This window comes from Mesoplodon mirus (assembly GCF_964341445.2).
Source record: "Mesoplodon mirus genome assembly, chromosome: 6".
NCBI lineage: Eukaryota > Metazoa > Chordata > Mammalia > Artiodactyla > Ziphiidae > Mesoplodon > Mesoplodon mirus.
In genome coordinates this window covers 16,839,511-16,865,169 of record NC_138982.1, presented here as the reverse complement: position 1 = coordinate 16,865,169, position 25,659 = coordinate 16,839,511, and the positions used below count along the sequence as shown (strand labels likewise).

Sequence of the window (25,659 nt, the reverse complement as noted above, 5' to 3'; positions counted from 1 at the left end):
TCCTGAGCCTCACTTGAGGAGCTTAGTGGCAAGTAGGGCACTGCCCCACCCTCTACAAGTATCAAAGATCCCTAAGAGTTGCATAAATTCCAAACGATGGGGAGGGTGATGTCTAGTGAATGATAATATTTGAATGACTTCACAGAGGGCCCACTTTGGTTGGTAAAGCGAAACGCCCGAGATGCAGAGTCACTGGCACAATTTCAGAATCATGTGGGTTTTAAATTATGCGAGGCGCCCCGGGGACATGTTACTTGCACAAAATGTATTGCCTTCATGGGGTATTTTATCAAGTGTGCTAAGCCAGGCATAGAGACCTTTTGTAATTTTAAACCCTTTTGAAGTTCATGGTATTTAAGCTTCTTTACCACAGCAAAATAAAAATGCCTGTTTTTCGGTAGAGAAGCATGACAATACTTTAAAAACTTGAAGTGCTCGGAAGCTTCAAATACCGTGATTCTAAAGACAAAACACATCTTTTTTGAAGGGTAGATGTCAAATAAACAAGGAACATTAATTATAGCTTAAAAAAACAAATGAAAACCTTAACATATTTGCATATATAATCTGCCAAATGCCTTTAAGAGGAAAAAAAAATTTCAACATTTACTGGTTTCAAGTAGGTGCCAATCCTTCACTCACCAGATAGTTTATATTCTTTAATGTATGTGAATAAGAAAACTTCTATATAAATACCTTACAAATGTTATATTTTTTCTTTAAACCAACGTGTATGATGGAAACAAACATTTCAACACTGATCACTGGAAAAACCCACATTCATTTTAAGACTCAGTGTCACAATCAGCAATATGATTTATGAAGTCATTCAGCAGCATTTGAAGAACGTTTGGAAAAAAGTGGGAGGTCAATTTGAGTAACATGACAAGGTAACGTTTGTTGAAGCAAGAATTGGAAATATACTAATACAACTTTATTGACTCATTTTATAAGTAAGAGACATTCTTTTTAAAGATTAGACTATGATCTACTTCTGATTTTCCTCACTTTTCTATAATCTTATACCTCTGAGTCAGCTAAAGAAATAAGATATAATAAATACACTGAAGCTCTCTCTATAGTCTTACCTAATTAATTTTCTCCCCATCTCTCACCAAATGCTCTTTATTATTCACATGCCTTTCCTTATAACTTTACCATCCTGGAGTGTATACATGAGAAAGAGAGAGATTGCTAAAGATGTGTGTGTGTGTGTGTGTGTGTGTGTGTGTGTGTGTTGGGGGAGAAGGGCACTGTTTTGCATTTTTAAGAATGTATGAATGCAAGCAGATGATACATACTCTTCCTCAACTCCATAGGATTTAAAACTTTATGAAAATCTATTAATTCACACATGTAAAATCCTCATAATTAATTGTTTTCTTCAATTCTTTTTCTTACATGTCATGATACCTAAGACTTACCTAATACCTAAAGTTCCTCAACTTATAAACACCTTTTACAGTATTCTAGGGGGAAAAGGGTATGTGCCTTTTAAAATACTTAGCCTTCAATTTATAGACAGTCCTTGTGTTTGATTTCAATATCTAAAAAGTTTAAAAATGCTTAAATTCACAAGGACTTTGGAATTAAAGAGAGAGAGTCAAAAGAGAGGATGAGGGCTTCCCTGGTGGCGCAGTGGTTGAGAGTCCGCCTGCCGATCCAGGGGATGCGGGTTCGTGCCCCGGTCCGGGAGGATCCCGCATGCCGCGGAGTGGCTGGGCCCGTGAGCCATGGCTGCTGAGTCTGTGCATCCGGAGCCTGTGCTCCGCAACGGGAGAGGCCACAACAGTGAGAGGCCCGTGTACCGCAAAAAAAAAAAAAAAAAAAAAAAAAAAGAGAGGATGAGCCTTTATTATTTTCCGCATTTACCACTGCCTAGTTTGTTCTTTCTTTTGTCGTCTACATTCTATTCACTCAATAACCTATTTTTAAGACCCCACTACAAGCCAGACACTGCTCTAAGTTCTGGGCACACTATAGTGAGCCATCAGAAAAAATACCTGCCCTCACGGAGCTTACATTCTGGAGAAGGCAGATAATAAACCAGGAAGTAAGTAAAATATAGACGGAGTCTATAAACAAGTGCCGATGCTAGAAAGAAACTGAAGGAAGAGGAGGGGAACAGAGTGGGCAGGGAAAGGGTGTGGTTTACAGTTTAAAACAGGGTGGTCACTGCAGGTCTCAACCCAAAGGAAGCAGGCAGTGAGCATGCAGATATCTGAGGGAGCCCACTCCAGGCAGGGGCCAGCATGCACAAAAGCCCTGAGGTAGGATATGTTAAGATCACTTACTGAACCTGTCTGTTGTGTCAGGCTATCTTCTAAATGCTACATTTTTAAAAACTCACTTTAAATTATATATGTATGTTCGTCTGCGTATGTAATATAAAACTTATTTCATCCTTCAAAGAAAGAATGAGCATTTTCATCTATTTTGCTTACTGCAATACCCTAACAACTAAAACTGGATCTGGCAAATGATGAAGGAAGCTCAATACATTTTGTTGAATGGATAATTGAATCACCCACACTATGAGGGTATATGTTAGCATATCCACTTTACAGATGATCAGACTGAGGCACAGAGAAGCTCAGACATGGTGGAGATGATACAGTAAGAGGGTGGTAGAGCCAGAGTTGAAGCAGAACTGTAACTCCCAGACCAGCTCTCTTAACCACTGATTCAGAGGACAAAATATGGATTCTCCCCTACTGTAAGCCACGAATCAAAATGTCATACTCCAATTACAATAAAAATCACAATATAATACAGAAGACAATAAGGAGAAATTATTATTTGTGAGAATGTCACATCCTAACAACATGCAGGTTGAGATCTCAAAATAAGCTGTTTCGCAGAAACAGGCAAACTTTCATTTAGAAAGAAAAAATTAAATTCATTTCTAATTAAGAGACTTTTTATTCAGAAAATCTTTATTCTAGATATAAAATCTACTTGGGCTCGAATCAAAGCAATACTAACATTTACTGTGAATACGGTAGGATTTCTTACTGATATCTATTTGCTGCACCAAATTTCTGAGATCCTTCGTGGTATAGACAATTTAAAAGTTGTAACATGAGGAAACAATAAAAGACACTACAATAGTGTCTAATCTTTCAAAATGCTCATAAGAATTTTATCTGATAAAAGCACAAGCAAACTTCACAACACAAAACTTTATCAACTTTATATCTTATAGCTGAGATGTGCATCAGCGGCTAATTTCCTTCTGACATTGGATGAAAATTCCAAAAGGGACACATGAACTAGTCACTGAAACTGAAATTTTAGAAGAAGGAAAAAACACCTTGAGCGGAGGGAATTACAGACATGTCCACTGAGTGCTCACTTCTGGAAATGTACAAGTTGTGTGGAGGTTTCAGTTTTGCCTTTTTTTTTCGGTACGCGGGCCTCTCACTATTGTGGCCTCTCCCGTTGCGGAGCACAGGCTCCGGACGCGCAGGCTCAGCGGCCATGGCTCACGGGCCCAGCCGCTCCACGGCATGCGGGATCCTCCCGGACCAGGGCACGAACCCGCGTCCCCTGCATCGGCAGGCGGACTCTCAACCACTGCGCCACCAGGGAAGCCCAGGTTTCAGTTTTAAAGCAAAGAGAACCCCAAGCTGTTTCTCACCTCGGAGTCCCCTGACTACGCTCCGTCTTCACATACCTGGAGTGAGAGCTTGGCTCTGAAGGAAAAGGCCGGGCTGCTGGGGCTGACCCATGAGGTTGTAGCCCCACAGGGTGGACTGTGGGTGATGCATCATCTGGGAGGAGACGGGTGAGTAGTTGGGAGGCACTCGGTACATATTGCTCTGTGGATACTCCTTCAACACAGGGTTAAGGAAAAAACACAGTTACTTAACTCCACACGTCACAAAGATAATTAACGCAAATTCCTCCTATCACATTATTTGAGAGAGCTCCTATCCCAGCAGTCAGCATATTCGCTGCAAAACACTCATTTAAATTAAAACTCTTCCTTGACTTAAAATGTACTTGGCTACAGTAGGGGAAGTTGGAAAAGGATCTTTTCTGCACTCTGTGTTTAAAATACTAAAAGCACATTTAGAACACCAGTACTGACCATCGCCCACAGCCGAGAAAGCGTCTTTAGTGGCTGAATCTCCCGCTCACTGCATCTTACAAGGCTTTCCTGATACCTTGTACCTGGAGGAGAATTAGCCAGAAAGGCCCACAGGACTTCAGAACCAGTCTCCAGCCTAGACAGTGTCTCAGTTCCAACGTTCAGTACAGCACTCTAACGAAGTAGATTTCCCTTCCATCTTGTCCCCTTCCGCCCCTCACCACACTTCTTGCCCAGGGCTTTCTCTTCCTTGGAACAACTGCAAAGCCTCTAAGGATCACACCTGAATGCCTCAATTCCTCCTTCTCTAGCCCTGAAGGATGAAGGAAAAATAAAAGCTCAGTTCCCTGCAATATACCCGATTGAAAAGAGGCAGCTTCAGGAAAAGTATGGGAGAAAGGGACATGACCAGGATGCACCTGGGGAACGAGATGAGTCTGAGGTCTTTTAAAGCATCTGAAAAGAACAGAAATGCATCCATGTGGATAGACAGGCTAGGAGACCCAGACTCGGGGGAGTGGCAGTCTGAACCTTATTAAAACAGTCTGGACCTTTTTCAAAACAGAGGGATATTGGTAGGAAGGCTACACGAGAAGAGGGCACTGACATTCAAGTGGCATCCAAAAGCGATGGTGGTCATTTCTAGAATAATATTAATCACCAAGCTATCAGCTAGGAAAAAAATGTTTTGGTTTTGACACAGGTGAACAATAACAATAATTAGTCACGATGACTGAACAACAACTTGTGAATATTTCTTCCACTGGACAACAAGAACGCTCTCGAATTTTATAGAAAAATGTCACAAATTCCCTCTCAAATATTTTCAGATAAGTTTAAACGGAAAGCTATTTTACATGTTAATTCTATAAAATTATTCCTAAGTTACCATCTCATAGATTTCTGTTTTTTTCAGAAAAGCCTGTTCTAGGTAGGGAAGGCTAACAGGGAAACAAGAAGTAAAACTGTTTTAAATTATGTTTATTTTATTTCTTATAAAGTCTGAAAATATGGTAAAGAAGTAGAATATAAAGGAGAGTAAGATGGAATGGTAAACTAGGAAATCTCAGAATCATCCTATTAGATATATTAGATGGGGTTTTATCTAGGGAAAACAAAGAGTTTTCTATGTTAATTTACTATAGATATCAACTGCCCAAAATACAAAAAATATTTTAGACACCTCATAATAAAAATATGTACGAGGATGAGATTTTATAGGTCAAAAAATTCAAGTTTCAAATTTGAGAAATTGCGAGACAGTGAAATATTAATATTATTCACAATTGAAGCCTAAAATTAAACAAAGTTATGAAAAAGTAGAGGAGGTTCTGTTGATGACATCTGAGCCGTTAGGATAGCTTACAAATAGGCTTATACTCAGCTTAGGAATGTTTCTTAGGGATATAATTCAGGAACTAGTAAATCTTCTATGAGACGCTAACGTGCCCAAGACCTCTCTCTACTTCCCGTACTCACATCAACTCTCGAGCTGGATTTCGTCTTGCGCTTCCTTCCCTTTGTCTTCTTCTCTTCATCTGTTGTGGTTTTTCCTTGATCTGACAGCTCAGCTGATTTCCTCTCCGGTTCCTGAGAGATGGGAGATGTAGGCTCTTCCTCTTCCTCCTCCGGGGGCAGGGGCAGCGGCTCGAGGTAGTAACTTCGGGGCTTGGGCGTGGGGTGTGTGTGATACAGGAGGAGGTGATGCTGTTCCTCATACTTGATGACCTTCCGGTCCACTCGGACGGTCCCGAACCAGGCCCAGGACAGAGGAGCTGGGTTCTTCTGACCCTCAAACAAATCCCATGGGGACACCTTCTGCTTCGTGGAGACCTGGAGACCCTGTGGTGAAATAATGCACTATGACCACATGCTCAGATCTTTGCCTGATTCGGAGGCTTGCTTAGGACATGGATTCAGAGAACGTTTTGCCTCCTGGGGGCCTTAGAGAACTCTAGCATACGGCAGATGGGCTAAGTGATGAGTCCAGGCTGACATTAGATCGCTGACAGCAGCGGCTACAATCCAGACCTTTAACTCCAGTTCTACGGTCCTTTATACCACACTGTTCGGGCTGTGACACCAGACAGTACAGTATATTTGACTGTAAATGGCATTTTTTTCCATTTAGTTTTTTTTTTTTTTAGCAAAAAAAAAAATTTCTAAAAAACACTGCCAAGTTGATCTTACTATACTGAACTGTAAACCTTTGGAATCTATTGCTTTTATGATAAAACGAAACTTAGGAGTCAAGTTATAGTCAGCCTCTAACTGGGTTGGACTTGATTCAATGCAGGCACCTTTCAGATACTTACTTGGGCAGTCTCTGAATAGTTAAGTAATATTATTACAGAATTAACTTGTACCAACAGGTACAAACAAAGACCTTCAATTCAAGCTTATCTCTACTGAGTGGAGAAGAAGAAATGTTATTCTGTTTCTGAAAATAAAAGTTTCTTATTTTTAACATTAATTGGCACTGTCCCTTGGTCCTTTCCCTGGCACACCAAACTGAAAAAATTTTTCTTCCCAGTGACCCTGAAAACAACTGCTCAAGTTACTTTGAATAACTTATGAATGCTCCTGTTCCAAAACTACACACACTCTTCCACGGTGGCTTCATCTAAAACCAAGGCTCACTTACCATCTGTATTTTGACTGTTTCCTAATATCTGTCTTGACATTAGATCTCTTTCCTGGGTGCCAAGACCATGTATCCAAATGTGTCACCACTGGAGAGCCCACCAGCACTGCGAAGTCAACCTGCCCCTGACTCTAGCCTTGCCTCTCTCCACAACCGTGCAGGTACCAGCACTCAGGGCGCTCTGATTTACTGCAGCGCTGCATTTTGCCTGCAAGCGAGAGTCTCTCATGCCTTTGCACAAACGCTTCCCTGTGCCTGTACCACACTCTGCCTTAACTCCTGGCTAACTCTTAATCTTCTAAAATGATTCAAGTGTCAATTTTCCTAAGGATCCTGTTCTGACTACCTACCCCACATCTGAATGTGTTGGCTACTTCTCAGCTTCCCCTAGCACTCCGTACCAGGACACACAAATCTCACCACACTGTAATCATCTACTTCCTCTTAAGGGTAGGAACTTTGTCTTTCATCCCTGTGATCTCAGAAATCTGTGGCTGCTCAATGTTCATTGAAAGAGTAACTGACCACTCTTCTCATATTTTAGAGAACCATATTTAATATCTTATATAAATCAAGTGTTCATTAAATACTGTTCAGTTGATAAGGAAATAAAGTGCCATCACTTTAAAAAAAATTTGTTTACTCAAAACAGCTTACTACATGAAGACTTTTACCAATAAAAACTTTCTCATCTATTAAACGTATTCTGTTTCCAATTCTGCAGTAAAATCAAACCCGATCTTGGCTTTTTTTTTTTTTTTTTTTTTTACATTAAGGTTTTACTTACTTTTCCCTTGGTGGGCTTCAGAAATTCACTTAAATTCAGGAACAGTTTTAAATGAAGATCTTCAAAGATCATTATCTGTATGATAATGCCAATAACCGTTGCATTTAAATGACAAGGATATGTTTTAAAAAATCAAGAAACAATAAAGTTAAGATGTTTTACATGCCCTATAGGAAGACAAGAAAATGCATTTTGTCTTTGTAAGTGCATGCATTTTTATATATAAGAAACAAACATTTACTCTTGCCTGTTTTTTGTCTATAGAGTCGAATCCAGCAATTTTGTTTCCTTTTGTGTCAATCAAGGAGCCCATAGGTTCACAAGTGATGACATCACATGTCTGTTTTGGCAAAGGTAGCAACTGTCGAACTTTGTCAATACTTTCTGACCGCTTGTCTCCTAGCTCTTTCTAAAAAAAAAAGGGAGAAAGAAGACAGACAGAAATTACAATAAAGGCAAAAGTTAACAAGAAGGAAGTTCCATTTCCTTTTTTATAGCTGGAATGTTCTTTAACCTTGAAGACGGTCTATGGGGCAGCTTTCACTGAGAGTGGTGAGTATGTTTCATTTCTTCTATTTAAGTAGAAAATAGAACACATATAAAGACACCCTTGTTACACAACAAACATCAGAGTGCTGAAATGACAAAAATCCAGAGTAGTATTTGCAACCAGAAGGCAGGAGCTGCAGCACGGAACACATTCCCCAGTCCAGGGTCAGACCTCAAGGTAACCATTGGCTATTTTATTAGTAAGGTCATCGGGTATGTTAATTTTTTTTCCTGCATTGTTTGTTTACAGTTTATTTCAAAGACTGTGTTAGTGGCTGGTCAAATGAATCGAATTTAGAAATATCAATGCAAATGTTTATTTTTCAACTGCATGTTGCCAGTCGAAGGCCAAATTATCCTAAATCTAATGTTGGCATTTTGGTTATACATTTGATAAGGGATTTCTAAAGTTCCTTAAGAAATTAAATGTTTTATGAATATAATTATTTTAAGAAAAATCTCCAAGTTATATATACTTACAACTTTTGGGTACTGGGAAGCTGAGGTAAAGCAAATAGCAAAGTAATCACATTACATTAAGTTGAATGCAATAAATAATATCTAATTAAAGGAGTAATAAGATAACATTCACTAAATAACAAATCCATAAACAATGAGAACTCACAATATAAGCAGGTCACAAACTTACTTTCAGTTTCTTTACTAAGTTCATGTATGCACGTTTGTTCTCTTCAGATCCCCCTGGGGATGCGTTTGATAGGTCAGAGGCCAATGTTCCATTGATTAAAACACCCAGCATGTCAAGAACTGTCGTGAATAATTCACTAGGAGGAGAAAGAAAGCATTTGCATCTTAAAGCAAAACCAAGACACTCTTAACTCACTGAGCATTTTTATTTAAGGCACAGAATTATTAGCGGTACCTAAGAATATACGATGTGGAAGAATTTGTAGTCAGTATATCAAAGCCTTCACTACACACGCATGCAGCAGAATCAGTGTGAAATGAATAAGAACATACTTGTTAGTGTGCATGTCGACGGTTCCAGAAGTAATGATCTGAAGGAGAAGAAGGGCCCAATCTGTCGTCCACTGGGTGCTTCTCTGCACTGTGTCAAACATTCCTCCCACCTTGCACATAAAAAATACAATGAAAAATATGCACGGTGTTACAGAGAAAATACCACCCTCACCACTTTATGCAACCAAATTGTGATTGGTTTAAAAATTTTTTTAAAAGGTGCTCTAGTTTATGGATTATCCTGTCTTCTCTCTCACCTAGCTATATATTTGCCACTCTTTTTGGTTCCATTAGAACAGCAACTGGTCATTCCAAAAAAAAAAAAAAAAAAAAAAAAAGAAAGGGGTACTCTAGTGTAGACATGTCATCAGCATGAATTACATACTAGTATAATTAGCTTTCTTTTGTTCCTAAATGTCGTGATATCCAGTTTCATGATGTAATTTTCATCTAATTAAAGCTGAGTAGATCAAAACCGCTGTGACTCAATAATCTACAACTTTGTGTTGTCAGTTACTATTGAATCCAAGCCTGTTGTCATAATAACACTTGGAAATACCCAGTAACAGAGGAGTGAAGATGAGCGGGAGGCTTGGCCCCCAGGACTGCTTGTTCACGTGTGGGAATTAATATCAAATATCAGGCAAGCCATCTTCCAGAGTAGCTTTTATCTGGGCTGTACACTGAGAAAAGGAAAAGTCAAAGGAATGTGCAGTGGGCAAGGAATTTGAAACTTCTATAAAACCTCCCTGTGGGATTTGTCCTTATGACCAATTTGATGGAAAGTCGGATAAAATTTTGCCTTAAAGGACATTTTAATACAGTTTTTAAGCAAGTATGGTAAAAGCTAACACATCTCCAATGAGCAGGTCTCTAAGACCTACTCTTGGCACAAATGGAAAACAGAGAGAGATTCACTGGGGGTGAGGTGCAGAAGGCAAGCCAATGCCTAAAATACACTGCTGTCCAGAAGCCAGACCAGACAGGAAGGACAGTGGCCAGGAAAACAGAAGGTTTGAGGGACAAGGAAGTAGTAGAGAGAGCAAACAGCAGGCCTCACCTGGTAATGGAAACTGTGACATTAGCAGGAGTGGAGAGCTGGGGTTATGTTCACATTTAGATAAGTGTAATGAAGGGATAACGCTAGAGGCGTCTCTTACCAAATTGAGGCGGAGCTGCAATGCCTCGTGCATCATCTGTCGTGCTTTTATGTCATCTTGGTACCGTTCTTCTCTCCAATTACTTAAAATCTAAATCAGAAAATGAATGAAAACAACCCCCAAAACTTGTTTTCCCTGTTAAGTTGGATGTTTCTCATATGTAAAGTTAAATTGAGCTTTTTTACTGACAGTCAAAAACGACTTCTTAGTTTAATAAATTAAAAACCCAGGGGAAAATAAAATTTTGCTTTCCTCCCCTTCCTCCACGCAGACAGAAATCTGGCTATTTCTTTGCTTGGTATCTAATTACATACCCTGTTAAGAAAAATCTTATCTAATTACATATCCTGTTACTAAGTCTTAGAAAATGCTGTAGAGGGTCATCAAGTTAAGCATTAACAAAAATAAAGATTATTTTAAAAATGCATCATTAAACTGGTCTTATAAAGATAAGTATAAAGATAAAGACAGATAGAATTACATTTTATATCAGTCTTGTCCTATATTTCTAGGGACATGCTGTGAACCCTAGCAAAAGTATTATTCTGATGTTTCATTGAAGGCTTTCTAGTTTATAAACTTGTCTTCCTTGATAAAGATATTGTAACCTATTTTGAAAAATATGACATCTTGGACATCAGTGGCATATCAATTTATTAAGTAACTGCTTCCTCGCTGATTCAGACAAATGTTGGGAAGGGAAGGGTTGCTTAGCAAAGGCAAACCACAAGTGGGGAACACCCAGAATCAGATGATATAAGCAAAAAACAAACAAACAAACAAACCCATACTGCTATGCTCTGAAATATGGCACCTAATGAGAATCATCTCAAAAGAGCTGAAATGAGTCATATGCAAAAGTAACTGAGCCCAAGAGATCACCTGTAAGTACTTCATGGTAAAAGGAGAGCACTTCCCAAATATCATCAAAAGATATGGATGAACCTCCCCCAAGGCAGGTGAAGCGTACAAGGCTGTTAACAAGACACACAAGCTGTCATGGAGCTGACATTCTGATAGCAGGACAAATAAAAATAAGTGGAACAAGTGGTATGAACCAGGGCAAGGGGATAGAGCATGACTGTGGTCCTACTTTTAGAGAGTGATTGGGGGGGGCAGGGGAGGTGGGGGGAAGGACTAAGGAGGTGACATCTGAGCAGAGACCTGAGGAAGTGAGGGACTGGCCATGCTAATAACTTCCAGGGAAGGGGAGAAAACACGCAACGGCTCTGCAATAAGAATTTGCTTGGTAAGTTCAAGGAACAGTAACGTGGTCTCTGTGTACAGAATGGAGCGAGCAAGGCCATGACGGGCAGGAAACAAGGTAGAGGTGGGAGCCAGTGCCCAATCCTGGAGGGCCATATAAGCCTAGACCGGGAAGTTTTATTCTAGGTATAGTAAGAAACACTGCAGCATTTTGGGCACTGGAAAAAATATGTGGTTTACACTTAAAAAGGATCACTCTGGCTGCTGTCTAGAGAATAAGTCTCACATATCCAAAAGGTAACAGATGACAAGAGGACCAAATGAGTTAAGTGTCTTGTTCATGTTCATCCAGTACCGTACAAGAAGACACGGTGTCACAGAATCACAGCCCCACGGGAGGCCTCCATTAGATGCTACCGCAGGACAAAACATCCCATATAACCCAATCTACCCACTGTGCTCCATTCTATACTTTCTAATTCCACTTGGATCACTCAGTTTCCTTGCGGTTCACAGGATATAAGTGCTCTGAATAGTGACCAGGAGAACTGGGACTGGTGGAAAGGCAAAGTCCAAAGTCTTTGTAAATGAACCAAAATGCCTTCTGATTTATAAATGAGTATCTTGTGCACTTGACCAGCATCAGTCTGGCTCTTGCAGTAAAATTGAGTTTCTGAACCTACATAGCTCAAGCTGAGACCCTGCCTGCTACATGCAAGCCCAGCAGAGGAACTGGAGAGAGGACCCTTTGTCACACTGCAATGTCCCCTGCAACACAGATTGCTCCAGGACCTCTCCCGTGAGGCAGGGTCAGGAGAGGAGCAGATATGACAAAATTATGGGCAATCTGCAAAATGTGACTTTTATAGTCTACAGACATTCACCCAACACATAATTAATATCATACTATTGTTAATCTCATGGTGACTAGAATGCCAGGTAGGAGAACGGGGCATGGACGGTGTTTTCCTGCTTCTAATCAAAACATGTTGTGCCCTTATTTTAAGGGCAGTATTTGAGTTTAAGCTCAGTATTTGAAAGGAAAACAAATGAATGCCATTAGGAAAATAGCTGCCTGGCTCAATATTCTACTGTACTTTACCTGGTTAACCTGATTCTGCAGAGATGTTAGGAGGCCTTCTCGTTGTTCATCTTGTCCCTTAAGGCAGGTGAGGACCAGTGAGAGGAATGGTTGTTGACTCAAAAGAGACATACTACAAAGGAAGTAATAATAGCAGATCTAGTTAGGAAGAAAGGATTACTTCACGTGCAACATTGATGTCTTGCCCTCGGGTTATTGGCTCTTATCTATTTTACTGTTACAAAAGGGAGGGGAGTAGTAAATAGCCAGGACTACTTGAAAAGTTAAATCATATCTCTAACTAATATGGTTAAAAGTCACTGTAATACTTCTAAATAAGTTAATATGTTCTCTTGCCCTCGAAGGAATTTGCAAACTAGCATAAATTCGTACTGCATACGAGTGTGTCGGGGGGTGCAGGGAGAAGAGAATGTGTAGTTTCCATCAGTAAACTGAATTTAAAGGTACACATCAGGAGGAATATCACTTTATACACAGAATAAGATGAAAAACATTTAAACTTCTCCTACACAGTATTCGTATTTTAGGGTCCAGGAAATAGGCCTATACAATTGTTCTGCTTGCTTTGTTTTTCAGCACATTTCTCAAGACCAAAGAGCTGGGTATGGGTACAGCTAATAAGTAAGGCGCGCACTGAGGTCTGAGCACTCCAACACCAGAAGGCTTGCTAGTGAGCGAGTGCACACCTCTGCCACATCGCACAGGCTTGACTTGTAAAGTGGTTTGAAGACATCTGATAAAAAATCCATTTTCAATTGTCATTTTGGTAGTATTTCTTCCATGACCAGGAACAACTGACAAAGCATACTGACAAACTGACTTTGCCACACCGGAAAGGAAAAGTTTCTTAAAATGAGATTGAGGTCAAAATATTTCCATCTGCTTCATCTTACACTGGCAGAGCTGACAGAGACTCACTTGGGAAGAGCCATCTTCAAGCTCTGACACACCATCTCTGCTCCCTGTGGGAACTGTGGCAATGTACATGCCATCACCCATCAGCAAATCGACTGTGCGAATTAAAACTGAGTCATCTGGTTGATTAATAAATACTGGCAAAGATGACAAAACCACCAAACAGCATACACGCAAAGCTAGGTCAACATCAAAAGGTACCAATACTTCAGTTAAGAAAGGAGAGCGCAGACTCAGAGGCCAGACCACCTGGGTTTCAACCCCAGCTTTGCACCTCCTTAGCTGTGTGTCTTTGAGAAACTTACTTAACCTTTCAGTGCCTCGGTTTCTTCATCTTTTAAAAAGGATATAATGAGAGCACCTATCACATATGATTGCTGTGAGATTTCCACGTATGTGTATAATGAGTTTTATACAGAGGTTGGCATTTCATAAGGGCTCAGTAAATGGCAGCTACTAAAAAATGTTACTGATTAGGGGGCAAGAAACCTGTATGTTCAGAATTTCTGTTTTTCAATGTTAGGAATTTCCTTTTACTCCCGGGGCACTAAATTCATCATGGTTTCACATTAGAGTGTGCTTATGGTCTTTCTCAGTAACATGGTCAGTTATCCAATAACATTACTTGAAACCTTTTCTAGGGCATAAAATTTAAAAAACGTTCAACTTGGAGGCTTATAAGTTAATATCTAGACTAGAACAAGAGTCCTAAATGTTAAAAAGATTAGTAACTATTTCAGGGTCCAGCATGACAGAATCATAAATTATTCTATGAAACTGAAGCATAAGTACCTAAATAACAAGAAAAACAACAACAAAAGAACTGTTGAATACAGGGACCCAGTGGATATCCAGATTTGATTCAGCAGGTCTGAAGTCAGTATTTTTAATAGTGTAGCAGTGATTAGGGTACACAGGCAGAACTGAGAGCTAGTGTACTAAATATTATAACCTGGGATCTTTTTTTTTTTGCGGTACACGGGCTTCTCACTGCTGTGGCCTCTCCCGTTGCGGAGCACAGGCTCTGGACACGCAGGCTCAGCGGCCATGGCTCACGGGCCCAGCCACTCCGCGGCATGTGGGATCTTCCTGGACCGGGGCACGAACCTGTGTCCCCCGCATCGGCAGGCAGACTCCCAACTACTGCGCCACCAGGGAAGCCCAATCTGGGATATTTGAGGCACAGAGATTTGCCTAACAGAATATTCTCAGTTCCATATAAAGATGAAATTTCAATGGACTCTGAGCACAATGAGCCTGTGCATCTGTAGAATATTGGATTTTCTCGACTGTTCTTTAAATTCTCACATAGAAACACATCTTCCAGACGTACCTTTTCTGTTTTTGTCTGTCTCTTTCCTTTTTGGAAGAAGAACCCAAGTGCTGTCCCTTCTCCAGCTCCTCCCCAGCAGCTTTCAACACTCTTCCCTGCACAGAAGTCGGCAGCCTAGCAATTAGGGGGGCTACCAGCCACACGCCCCTGCGTTCAGAGGAACTAAAATCAGAAAAAGATGTTATACCCAAGGAGGCATCCTTTTTCTCTGCTCTCACGGTTCTAATAGAAACTCCAGAGCATAACTTTTATGCACAAGACACAGATTATTCTAACATTCCCCCTTTTACTCCTATACTATCTTTCCTCTTGCCAGATAGCAGACACTTGCACACACTTTTCAGTCATGCTTATGGAAAGCAATAAAAGGTGGGGTTCTGAGAGGATACTATAACTAAACATTTTTTGAAATCTAGAAAAGTGTTTTTCTATGATTCTGGCTCTCTGAGCAGTAACAGTCCTTTTGTCTAACAAGCGATATACTTTTCTGTCATGGTTAAAATATGAAATGTTCTGATTATGTTTAAGCATGTAAATAACCAATTTTTAAAGGTTCAAAATTCACTAGTTATACTTTACACCTAAATGATGAAATACAGGTCTATCTGCCTTTTATGATTATCATTTGAGCAAAACTGCCAATTAATAAAGATGGCAGAAAGAGTGTTTCTTAGGAATAAACATATTAGGAATACCATGGAATAGAGCAGCCTCAGGGCACACTAGAGAAATTCTTCTGTCCTGAATGTCATCTGTGGTTCCAAGGAGTCGGGCCCCGCTCAACCTAATATTTAGAACACTAAGATATCAGCCACCCCAGCAGCATGGCCCTTTAACGTATTAAATAATGATAATGGACACTTACAAGTAATTATTTTCTTCACAATCCTGCAGCTTTATGAAAAAAATAACTGCATTATGAGAATAAAATGTACGGTTACATGTGAAAAATTAATGATAGCCTCATAAAACTACAGAAAAAAATACCTTAGAAATGTCTTTATTCCATTCTGTCTTGTGCTACTCGTATCGGTACTTCCAATCCCGTTTGGGTTGAAGAGGCCCATACCCGAATTAGAAGAGTTATTGTTCAGGTCGGCCGACTGCTGGAATACCTCTATTGTTGCCTTGGCAATATTGTCCAGTAGGTTGTTCATTTCAGCCACTGAACCAGAGCCCTGGAATTAGACGCAAGAAAACCAGCACACATGTGTTTTACTTTATCCTCAAACACCAACGTGGTTTTGCTTTTCATAAAATTTTATACACATACACGCTTTCGATATATACTCACAGGGTCCTTCAAGCACTGTTTGATCATTAACTGAAGTTCCAGCCAGGACTGCCTCAGTGTCCACTGCTCAAGATTCTGGGGAAAATGGAGTTAACACATTAAGAATATTGAACATGTTTTAAAATATAATAATTCCTCGCACTATTCTCTTTCTCAAGAAACAGAGGAATGATCACACACAATAAAGGGATTTATATGACTCAAAAGGCTTCCAAGTCTATTACATATGCTCATGATAGACACAAAGAAATAAATAGGAACATTAAAATAATGTGCCTTACTCAGCTAGGCACTGTAAATGAATAAGGCAAACATTTCTTCTCCCAAAATCTATCTAACCAACCACATAAAAAAACGGTTTCGATGTTTTTTTTAATAATATACTTAAGACAGTCCCTCTACAAAGCTTATTTCTCATGTAAACACAGTACTGACTTAACATATCAGTATTTATATAATGGTTATACACAATTTGCAGTATCTGTACTACCCAGCAATAAAGTGTGGCAATTACACAAAACAGAAAATTGGGGGAATAAAAATCCCCATTTTTCAAATCCCCAAAATTAACTGAAGTTAAGAATTACTTAGCAATGACAAAAAAAAAAAAAAAGAGGTGCAGTAACTCTTGCTATAAACACAAAGAATGTGTCAAATGACAAAAACACAGTCTTTACATTATTACCGCTCACCTGAAGAATGCGTTTAATGTGCTGTCTTTGAAGGTTGTCCCCCTCCGTACATTCTTTAATGCCATGAGGATAACAGATCAGCTGCAATAATTTCTGTGCTTGCATATTTGAGAGCACAGGGTCCAAAATAAGTTCTTTGTCTGTGCATAATCTTTCAGGTTCTTTTAAGCAATGTTCTCCTACCCATTCCTAAAAATAATGCGGCAGTTATATTGACAGGCAGAGACTTTCAATATGTATACGTAATATGTACTAAACTCATGGTGCACAATAGAAAGCGGACAGGAATCTTCCAATTTAAAAATTATTAGATGGAAAAAGTGGGAGGGAAAAGGCTTACAAGCAAATTTTCTAGTATTTTGACTTCTTAAAAATACAAAGTAGAATCTTGGTTATAGAAAATTTTTAAAAAGGAATGCAAAAAAAGAAATATGAAAAAATAAAGCAGGGGCAGAAAAAGCTAAATAAAGAAAATACTGGTATGTGTTTTCAGTCGGAGAATAAGGCCTTGCTCTAAGTAATGTTTTGTAATCATTTTTTTAACTTGCTATATAACAGTAGTGATTCTATATTATAATATGTATTCTTCATGTTTATGGAATGCACTATAATATATTCCACTGAATAGATAGGACATAGTATAACATTTAGAAAATTGTCTTCCTTTTTTGATATCATTATGAATAATGTTACCATTGTAAATAAATATTTGTGCACATCTGTTCTCTGTACAATTATTTTCTTAGGATAATTTCATAGAAGTGCAATTGCTGGGTCAAGGAGGATAGCAAAAATTTAAGGCTATTGATGCATATGGCTAATTGACCTCTGGGGAGTTTCCACCAAATTAAACTTCTTCTAAACAGCTTTTCTTCATCATTTTTTCAAAGGCAAATTCTTGTACTAAATGGGGTAAGAAATCATCAGAAGTACTAGAGCCAAATTTGAACCCAGATATGTTTCTGATGAAACCTGCTTCTTAACCACTTCATCAGTGGCTCAATGCTGGCTGTCCATTAAAATCACCTGGGGAGTTTGTTAAACTTCCAAACCCAGGCCCCATATCAGAGCAATTAAATCAATCTCAGGTAATGCTACCCAGACATCAGCAATATTTTAAGCATCAAAATTTTTTTAAACTCTCCAGGTGACTCCAATGTGTACCCACAGTTAGAAACCAATGCACAGCTCAGTACACTCTCAACATCTATATGACTAATAGCTAACTTTTACCATGGTTACAGTATACCTTAAGGAAAACATGACCGTGTCAACATTATATCTATAGCAAAGTGAAAAAGAGTATATATGGTAGGCCTTTTTATAGAAGGAAGGAGAATTTAATAAAAAATGGAAAGAAAAACCAGAAATAATGAAATTGATCACCTAGGGCAGGGAGGAACCCAGGATAGAAAAGATGAGGGAGGGAGATGTACATCTCTCTGAATATACACTATTGCTCCTTGACCTTTGGAAGTATGTTACTCTAAAGACAGAGCTAGGGTAGAAAAAGAAATCTAAACTGAACACAAACAAAACCAAGTAAAATCAACTCTATTTCAAGTGAATAACATATCCACACTGGAGGAGAAAGGTCAAATAACTTTTTAACATAATACTGTAAACGCTTAGTGAAAAAAGAGCTACAAACAAATCCTCAACTCCTTTTAGTAGGCTGGTTTTCATAGTGGTATAGGTGTAGTAGTTCTGAAACTACTTCAGGTGTTTTGTAGAATTCAACCAATGAGTAAATGGTTGATGTTATTGGTAGCCAGGGTTCTTACTGTGGAAGAAGGCGGTATTAATATGGAATGAGGGAATGCAAACAAAAATTTGTGCAGTTTGATTGGAATTAGAGGTATCGGTATAAACTCATGATTACACACACACACATTTATGTACATGGATGTTTCCTTCCCCCTAGATCTGTCTGCTGAAAGGGCCTAGAAGCAATGAACACACATTGTGCATAGCAATGAGCAAACATTGTACTCGGATCTTGGTTTCTAAATACCATCCTCTACTAAATGGAACCAGGGTTCCATGAAGGAATGAGTAATTCCAGATTTGGGGCAGGGAAGTATAAGATAGGCCAGAAAGTAAGAAAAGACTTGTTATTAAAAAAAAAAAAAAAGAGAGAGAGAGAGACGTGTCAAAATAACACAAGAGTCAGCATGAAAAGATTGATTCACACTGGACAAATGTGGGATAATTTGAACATGAAAATAACTGAGGACAGTATATTATAACCTATATTAAAAAAATGAAAGAGTGGAAGGAAGGGAGGGAGGGAAGAAAAGGGTAGGCTCTTCCTAGAGTAGAATGCAAACTGATAAATGTGGAGGGAGTGGAAGAGTTGGGAAAAGCCATTTTGCAACCATTGTAGTAAAGACTGGTGTGGACAAGAATCAAAATGGATGCTGTATGTGAGGTGGGGGAGTTTGATGAGGAACAGAAAACTTGCACTGTCTCAGAGTGTCTCCCCAAAATTGTTTATTAATTGCAAGGGAAAAAATAATAACTATACAATAGAAAAATCAAAAAACCATACAATGGAGACAACTTGATCAAAATTAACATCTCCAGTGAGGTGCAAATGAACCTCATGTGCCTTCAGATGTGATTACCTGAGAAGAACGTAACATACTTCTACAGTATCCTGGCCAGGAAAGCATAACCTGAAGCTAATCTACAGGAAACTTCAGACAAAGCCAATACTGGGACAATTGACAAAACTGGAATGTGGCCTATGGGTGAGAAAAAATTACCATACCAATGCTAAATTTCCTTACTTTTGATAACTGTATTTTGGTTATGTTGATAAATGCTGTAATATTAAAAAGTAAAGAAGAATAACGTATGCCATCTACTCTCAAATGGTTCAGTAAAAAGAAAAAAATTTAAAAGTATACGAGGCCACATTCACACACACAAATACAATTATGAAGCAAATGTGGTAAAATGTAAAAAATTACTGAATCCATATAAAAGGCATACTAGAGTTCTTTATAATTATTACAACTTTTCAGCAAATTTGAAATTATTTCAAAATAAAGTTAGCAGGAAAAAGAGGACCACATATGTACAAGTTTCCTACAATATTGGGCATTTCTCTCCAAAGAACAGTTACATACTCAAAGTTAAAGGCAAATTAAACCTGAAGAATACCTGTTGACAGATAGTCCTCAGTACATATCTAGCATATTCTCTTAAATTGGCAGTTTCTATGGAAATGCTTTTCCCACAGGATTTTGAATTTTGTGAGGCAGTCCAGATATCATCAGCATTTCCATCACGTCGTAAACCCCTCATGGTGAAGTCGTCATTCTTTAAAGAGCTGACATTGTTACTGCCAATTTTGGCATCTCCTAAATAACAGAATCACAAAAGCAAAATCATAGACGTTCAAAATATTGCCAAATATTTGAGAAATAAATAAGGCAAGCATTCAGGGAGTTAAAATATATGAATGGGATCATCATTGCATAGTCAGTTGTTCAGCAATAGAGAGAAGGGATTGAGAGAGTAAATGCTAGAACCCTGAGAAGTTCCATCAGACATGGGAAAAAAAACAACCAACCAAACAAACAAAAACATGTTCAAGACTCATTCTTTATTTCGTTTACAGAATTAAGTATGCTTTCACCAAACTTGGCAAGGCCATTATGAATCACACTTAATAATCACAGAACATTGATTTCACCGATATTTCAAGCATGAACGTATTCAAATTCATTTGACTTATAGACAAGGAAAAAATGGGTTACTCACCCTTCTAGATGTCCCTTTTCCATTTCTTCTCTTACAATGACTTATTTTCTATCCATAGGTCAAGAGAAAAGTTTTGCCTTAGCCCACCTTACTAGCAACTTCTTGACAAGAGAGATTTATTTCCCTGGGAATGGAAAAGGGCAATGCATACTAAGGAAGCCCTGGAAAACAGGGCATTCATTGAATAACCCATGTCTTTCACTTTCCTCTCTGTAAACATCCAAATTACAAAACCTCACCTGATCAACCTCTAATACACTCAATAAAACGAAGCTCAGGAAAGTGTTTTCCTCATTACAAAATTCTGGGGCCGGGGAGGTGAACTGAGCAGAATGGTTGAATAGCTGGAAATAAGAAATCTTCTCTAGCCATGAAAGACAAGTAATTGTCATATTTTAAAAGTGAGAAATTAATATAATTTGGTAATAAAGATTGCCAAATGACAACAGAGCCTCCAAACTCTTGCCTGTTTACCGACAGGATCATAAGCATTGAACAGGAAAAATTCCTGGAACCAACAAATGAGTTTAGATGAGGCCCTCACTGCTTCACTGTAAGTGAAACCAAGGTCGGGTCAGTGCAAAAAGCCTTTTAAAACCCACAGGTCAACCAAGAAAAAGTTTTGACTGTGCTGAAAAAATTTCAGAAAATCAGAATTGCTTAGTGAATATTTGCTTATAAAATCATAAGGGGGGGAGGAATAAATAATACATTTCAACTCATCAATATCTTATTACGTATTATACATTTCTCATTCAAATACTCATACAAAAAAGCACCAAGTTCACTCCACTCACAGACGTTTATTTAATTCAACAGAGCTCTTCAGGAGCTGAAACAAAGACCAAATTCTACATGTACCAACATTTAGCATGCTTTTTCCAACCTTAGGTGTATAAACAACTATTACCACACCTTGAGGTAAACTACTACAGAAATTAGAATCCAGATTCTATAAAACAACCCTATCTCCCTAACTCAAAATAGATCCTAGTGGATAGGACTTGAGAGAACATTGAGAACGACATGGTGAGGTAGATAAAACTGCAAAAACAAAACAAAGAAACAAACACCTCTGCCAGTCCTAGTCTAGGAGATCCTCATTCAGTTTAGATGTTAGGATGACAGAGAAGGTCTGGAAGGCTGTGCCAGAACCTTCTGTAATGGTAGAGACAATAGAACAAACACAGTGTTCAGGGACTGCCTGGTCCAAGGGTCTGCTGACATTCAACTAGCCTGATCCTGACTTCTCAGACCTGAAGAACCCTCCGTTGCTTAGGAAGCTGTAAAATCTACCAAGAACTGGGGCCAATTAAAAAGGTCAAGGAAAGGCAATCAAAGAAAAATAAACAGGTGATTATTCATTGAGATTAAAATATGGTTATCTGGATATTTAAAGAGGTTGGCAAATTGTACTTGGGATTAGACCAGTCCTACAAATCAAGGGGATAATGTCTAGATGGGACGTGTCTTGGTTTCTGCCATTAAAATGTTTGTCGCTTATGCATTCACACTTCCAACATTTGTGTATGGAAAACCTACTATTTAGTTTCTCTCATGGGCATAAGGGATACCACAGCAAAAATGTGAGTCCCTGACTTCATGGTACGTACATATATTTATTAAATAGAATTGACCAGCCAGCTTTCCTTTCAAACGTAATCAGAGTAGAGAAATCTGACTGAAATGAGCATTTAATGTTGGCTGCACAATATTACAAGCTCAGAGGAGAGGGTGTGGCCCTCCGTGTGGCTCTACCTTTCCCTTTCTACTACAAAACCCATGGGCATTGCAAAAGGAATGTGTGTGTGTGTGTGTGTGTGTGTGTGTGTGTGTGTGTGTGTTAAGGCAAACTTTTAGTAGTTTGTTTTATGAAAACCCTGTTATGCTTCCTCATCATCACCAAATAACACTTCTCAAGCAGGAGTATAAAGGGTCAGGGTATATTCTAAAACATGTTTAAGACTCATCTAAAACAATTCCTATCCACTCAGTAAATTTAGTTCCAGTCAAAGGAAGCCCCCTTGGAACATTAGAGACAACTTTTATTTAGTCAAGACCATAAGAGAGTGCCCAAAGTTGAAATTAGGCAGTGTGAATTCAAGACTTCCTAATCTTTCAAATCCTAAATGATTTATAGGATAAAAATGTCTTAAGGAATTGCACTGTAAATGAACAGAAAAGACAATACTACTACTCCTGGAGAATAAATATCAATAAAGATATAAGGATGTCTTGGACATTACAAATTAAATGAAAACAAAAGTGTGATATCCAATATTGATTTATCAACAGTATCAATATCATTGCAATTATCACCTCATTCATGAAAAAAATTAAGGCAGATGGACATAAACTTGTCTAGGGTCACAATGGAAGCAGAATAACTAAGATTAAAACCCAGATTTTCTGGTGCTCTCGTCCTAGAATATAATATGAAACTTAAACCTTTAGACAGATTACCAAATCAACTGTGTCCATCACAAAGCGTGACTTCTGCCAACAAATGAAGTCAAAACAACCCTGTGGGTCTAAGGATCTATAGTACATCAGAATGAGACATCCTGCAGTTAAAATGCCACAAAAAAAGTATTATATTTAAATTCCCCCAAAATTGTAGATGAGGGACAGACTCCTCCAAGGCCAACTGAACATGAACTTGGAAAATGCCAACTAATTTTTCCAGGAGAACAAACAAACAAAAATATGTTTCTAATAATATTAATTAGAGTTAAACCTGAATACAAATTATTTTGTCTCAGTTTCTGGTGATTAACCAAGCTGAGTGCCAGGATAGTCTTACCAAGCATCATAATTGCTTTTAAGACAGCAAACACCGCTCCCACTTCAATGCTGTTGTGAGCAGCGGCTAAGAGGTGTCTATCACAGGACGATCTTATTCCGGGGAAAGGTTTGCCTATGAGGAAAACAACAAACCTTTAATAGTCTCATATCCATCATTAACCATCTTTTGTAACCATTTACAGTCAGCAGGGCCTTTCATTGTCAGACTGTGGGCGCTTAATTGCTATTAGCTAGCTTTAATTGATGCTTCATGGATTCACTAAGAAACACTGCCAGTATTCCTTACTTAACCTTTTCTTTTTAAATATTAAGACAATGGTGTTGTTCTTTAGAGAGATGTATCAAAAAAATTAGGAGGACTTTTATCCACTTCTGTCACACACACACGTGGAAATGATCTTTAGGAAAAGAATGCAGTAACACCCCTAGAATTCTTACCTTATTCCTTTCACCTTAGTAAAAGAATAAATGCATCACCATTGCCCTAAACTGCTATGGTGTGTTTCATAAGCAACACACACAGTATGTTGGAGGATCATGCTGCCCACCAGCTTGGCTTGGCTGAGGAGAAGAGTTATTTTTATTGTTTATTAACTCTTGATGTGAGTTTCTCAATACATCCTGAGATTACCTACATGAAAGGTGCTGACAGCCCTCTCAATGGCCATACCCCATGCCTTCATCGCCTCAAAGCAAGCCCACCAAAATCAGGAAGGAAATTACAGAATGGACAGCCTACTTGGTCAACTTCAGCATATGGCTCCAAATGAAAGTGTTATCAGAGATATTTCAGCTGTCAGCTCACCGGTTGCTTGAGGTAATAGGCAGGCCTGGGGAGCTCGGAAGAGATGAAGTAGGAGTCGGCATGTCATTCTCGCCCCAGGCTCCGCGTCTGCATCTCCACAAGCTAGGAGAGAGGGATTTTAAAAGCAAGTTTTCTAACATATTCAAGAACACGTCTTCCACATTTCTATTATGCTAAATTTTCTGGAATAATTTAAATACATGCTCCTTACGGTAAAAAGTAAGACACGGTCTATGCTTTTCTGAGAAACCTGAATCCTTCCTTAAAAGCAAGTACTGAAAGTGTCATTTCCAACCTCTTCCATTGGGATCCATGTGACTTTGTTTGGAATAACTATAATAAATTCTACCATCTCTACCTTGATGCCATATCACCGCCCAATGCATGTTCCCTTAAATTCTACTTTTTCACTGCCTTTTAATAGTTAGAAACCACTGCACCAAGACAACAATGAAATAACCAACGGCGTTCTTGGATGCAGCCTTACCTGCGGCTAGGAGAGAGGGAAGAGCGACGTGCTGCACGACGTCCTCCAGGGAGAAACACTGTCGTGCTATCAGAATAGCAATGAAAGTAGCTAATGAATCATGGAATGAAAGGTCACTCACCTTCAAGAAAAACATTGACACGTTTTAATACCTAACACCCTTTTAAGTAACATCTAAGATTAATATCTAAGAGAATGTAGGCAATACGAATAAGATCTCAAATCCCAAAATGAACCGGTAGAGTGAAATGATTTATAATTATTATCCTCTAGGCCTCCTTGTACTTTATAAGACAAAGAATGAGGTCTACCCACACCCCCAATGCTTTAAGAAGATACTAAGCTTTAGCTTGAGTATAGGTAACTGAAAAACAAAACAATAAAACAGCAGAGTCGAGAAATCCCTGAAAGATGCAGCATAAATAAGCCTTTTTAGCAGAATGCAGTATAATCTAGTGTTGCAGGGTCAGACCCTTAGGAAGTAACAGAAAACAAGGAGGTTCCCCTAATTGAAAAACAAGCCTTATTAATGTTTTAGAGTCCCTTTGGGGAAGAACCAATAATGATTTTGTAATATAATTCAATCAGTTTTAAAAACAACTTTGAAAATTCCCACCCAACTCCTTAATTTAAAGAAGAAAGAGTGAAGGTGAGTGAGACAGAGAATGAAAGAGGAGAAAGAGGAGGAAAATTAATTCACTCGGAGTGGAAACCTCTACCCTTTACAGATCTCACAAGACTTTGACAGAAAATAATAAGAAACACAGCTGTAATAGCAGCCTCCACATTAAGTCGTCCTCTGTGCCAGCGACTACGGTCAGAGGTGTACAAAGATCACCTCACTTAAGGGCACACCACTGTGAGGTGCATACCATTACTAATTCCAACTTTACAAACGAGGGAACAAGCAGAGGTAAAGTGAAACAAAAAACAACTGAGAGATGAAGGAACTACGTTAAAGATAAAAATTTGGGTCTTCTTCTGTCTGGAAGAGCAGGTCACAGGTATGAGTTTTACATCTTAGGTGCCCACAGA

At 38.8% G+C, this 25,659-nt stretch overlaps 1 protein-coding gene across 1 annotated transcript in view; it reads right to left on the bottom strand.

Annotated features, from left to right (window-relative positions):
- The window catches only part of MED12L (mediator complex subunit 12L), a 321,906-nt gene that overhangs the window by 31,373 nt on the left and 264,874 nt on the right, over positions 1 to 25,659 (bottom strand). Inside the window, exons 24-38 of the mRNA XM_082625544.1 lie at positions 24,625 to 24,745; positions 24,138 to 24,239; positions 23,331 to 23,444; positions 19,925 to 20,124; positions 16,757 to 16,945; positions 16,065 to 16,139; positions 15,758 to 15,948; positions 14,771 to 14,932; positions 12,523 to 12,634; positions 10,215 to 10,304; positions 9,055 to 9,164; positions 8,723 to 8,858; positions 7,772 to 7,933; positions 5,573 to 5,935; positions 3,677 to 3,833 (exon numbers count right to left, since the gene is read on the bottom strand). Of these exons, the coding sequence (XP_082481670.1) occupies positions 3,677 to 3,833; positions 5,573 to 5,935; positions 7,772 to 7,933; positions 8,723 to 8,858; positions 9,055 to 9,164; positions 10,215 to 10,304; positions 12,523 to 12,634; positions 14,771 to 14,932; positions 15,758 to 15,948; positions 16,065 to 16,139; positions 16,757 to 16,945; positions 19,925 to 20,124; positions 23,331 to 23,444; positions 24,138 to 24,239; positions 24,625 to 24,745 (2,284 nt within the window). The remainder of the gene's footprint in view (positions 1 to 3,676; positions 3,834 to 5,572; positions 5,936 to 7,771; positions 7,934 to 8,722; positions 8,859 to 9,054; positions 9,165 to 10,214; positions 10,305 to 12,522; positions 12,635 to 14,770; positions 14,933 to 15,757; positions 15,949 to 16,064; positions 16,140 to 16,756; positions 16,946 to 19,924; positions 20,125 to 23,330; positions 23,445 to 24,137; positions 24,240 to 24,624; positions 24,746 to 25,659) is intronic.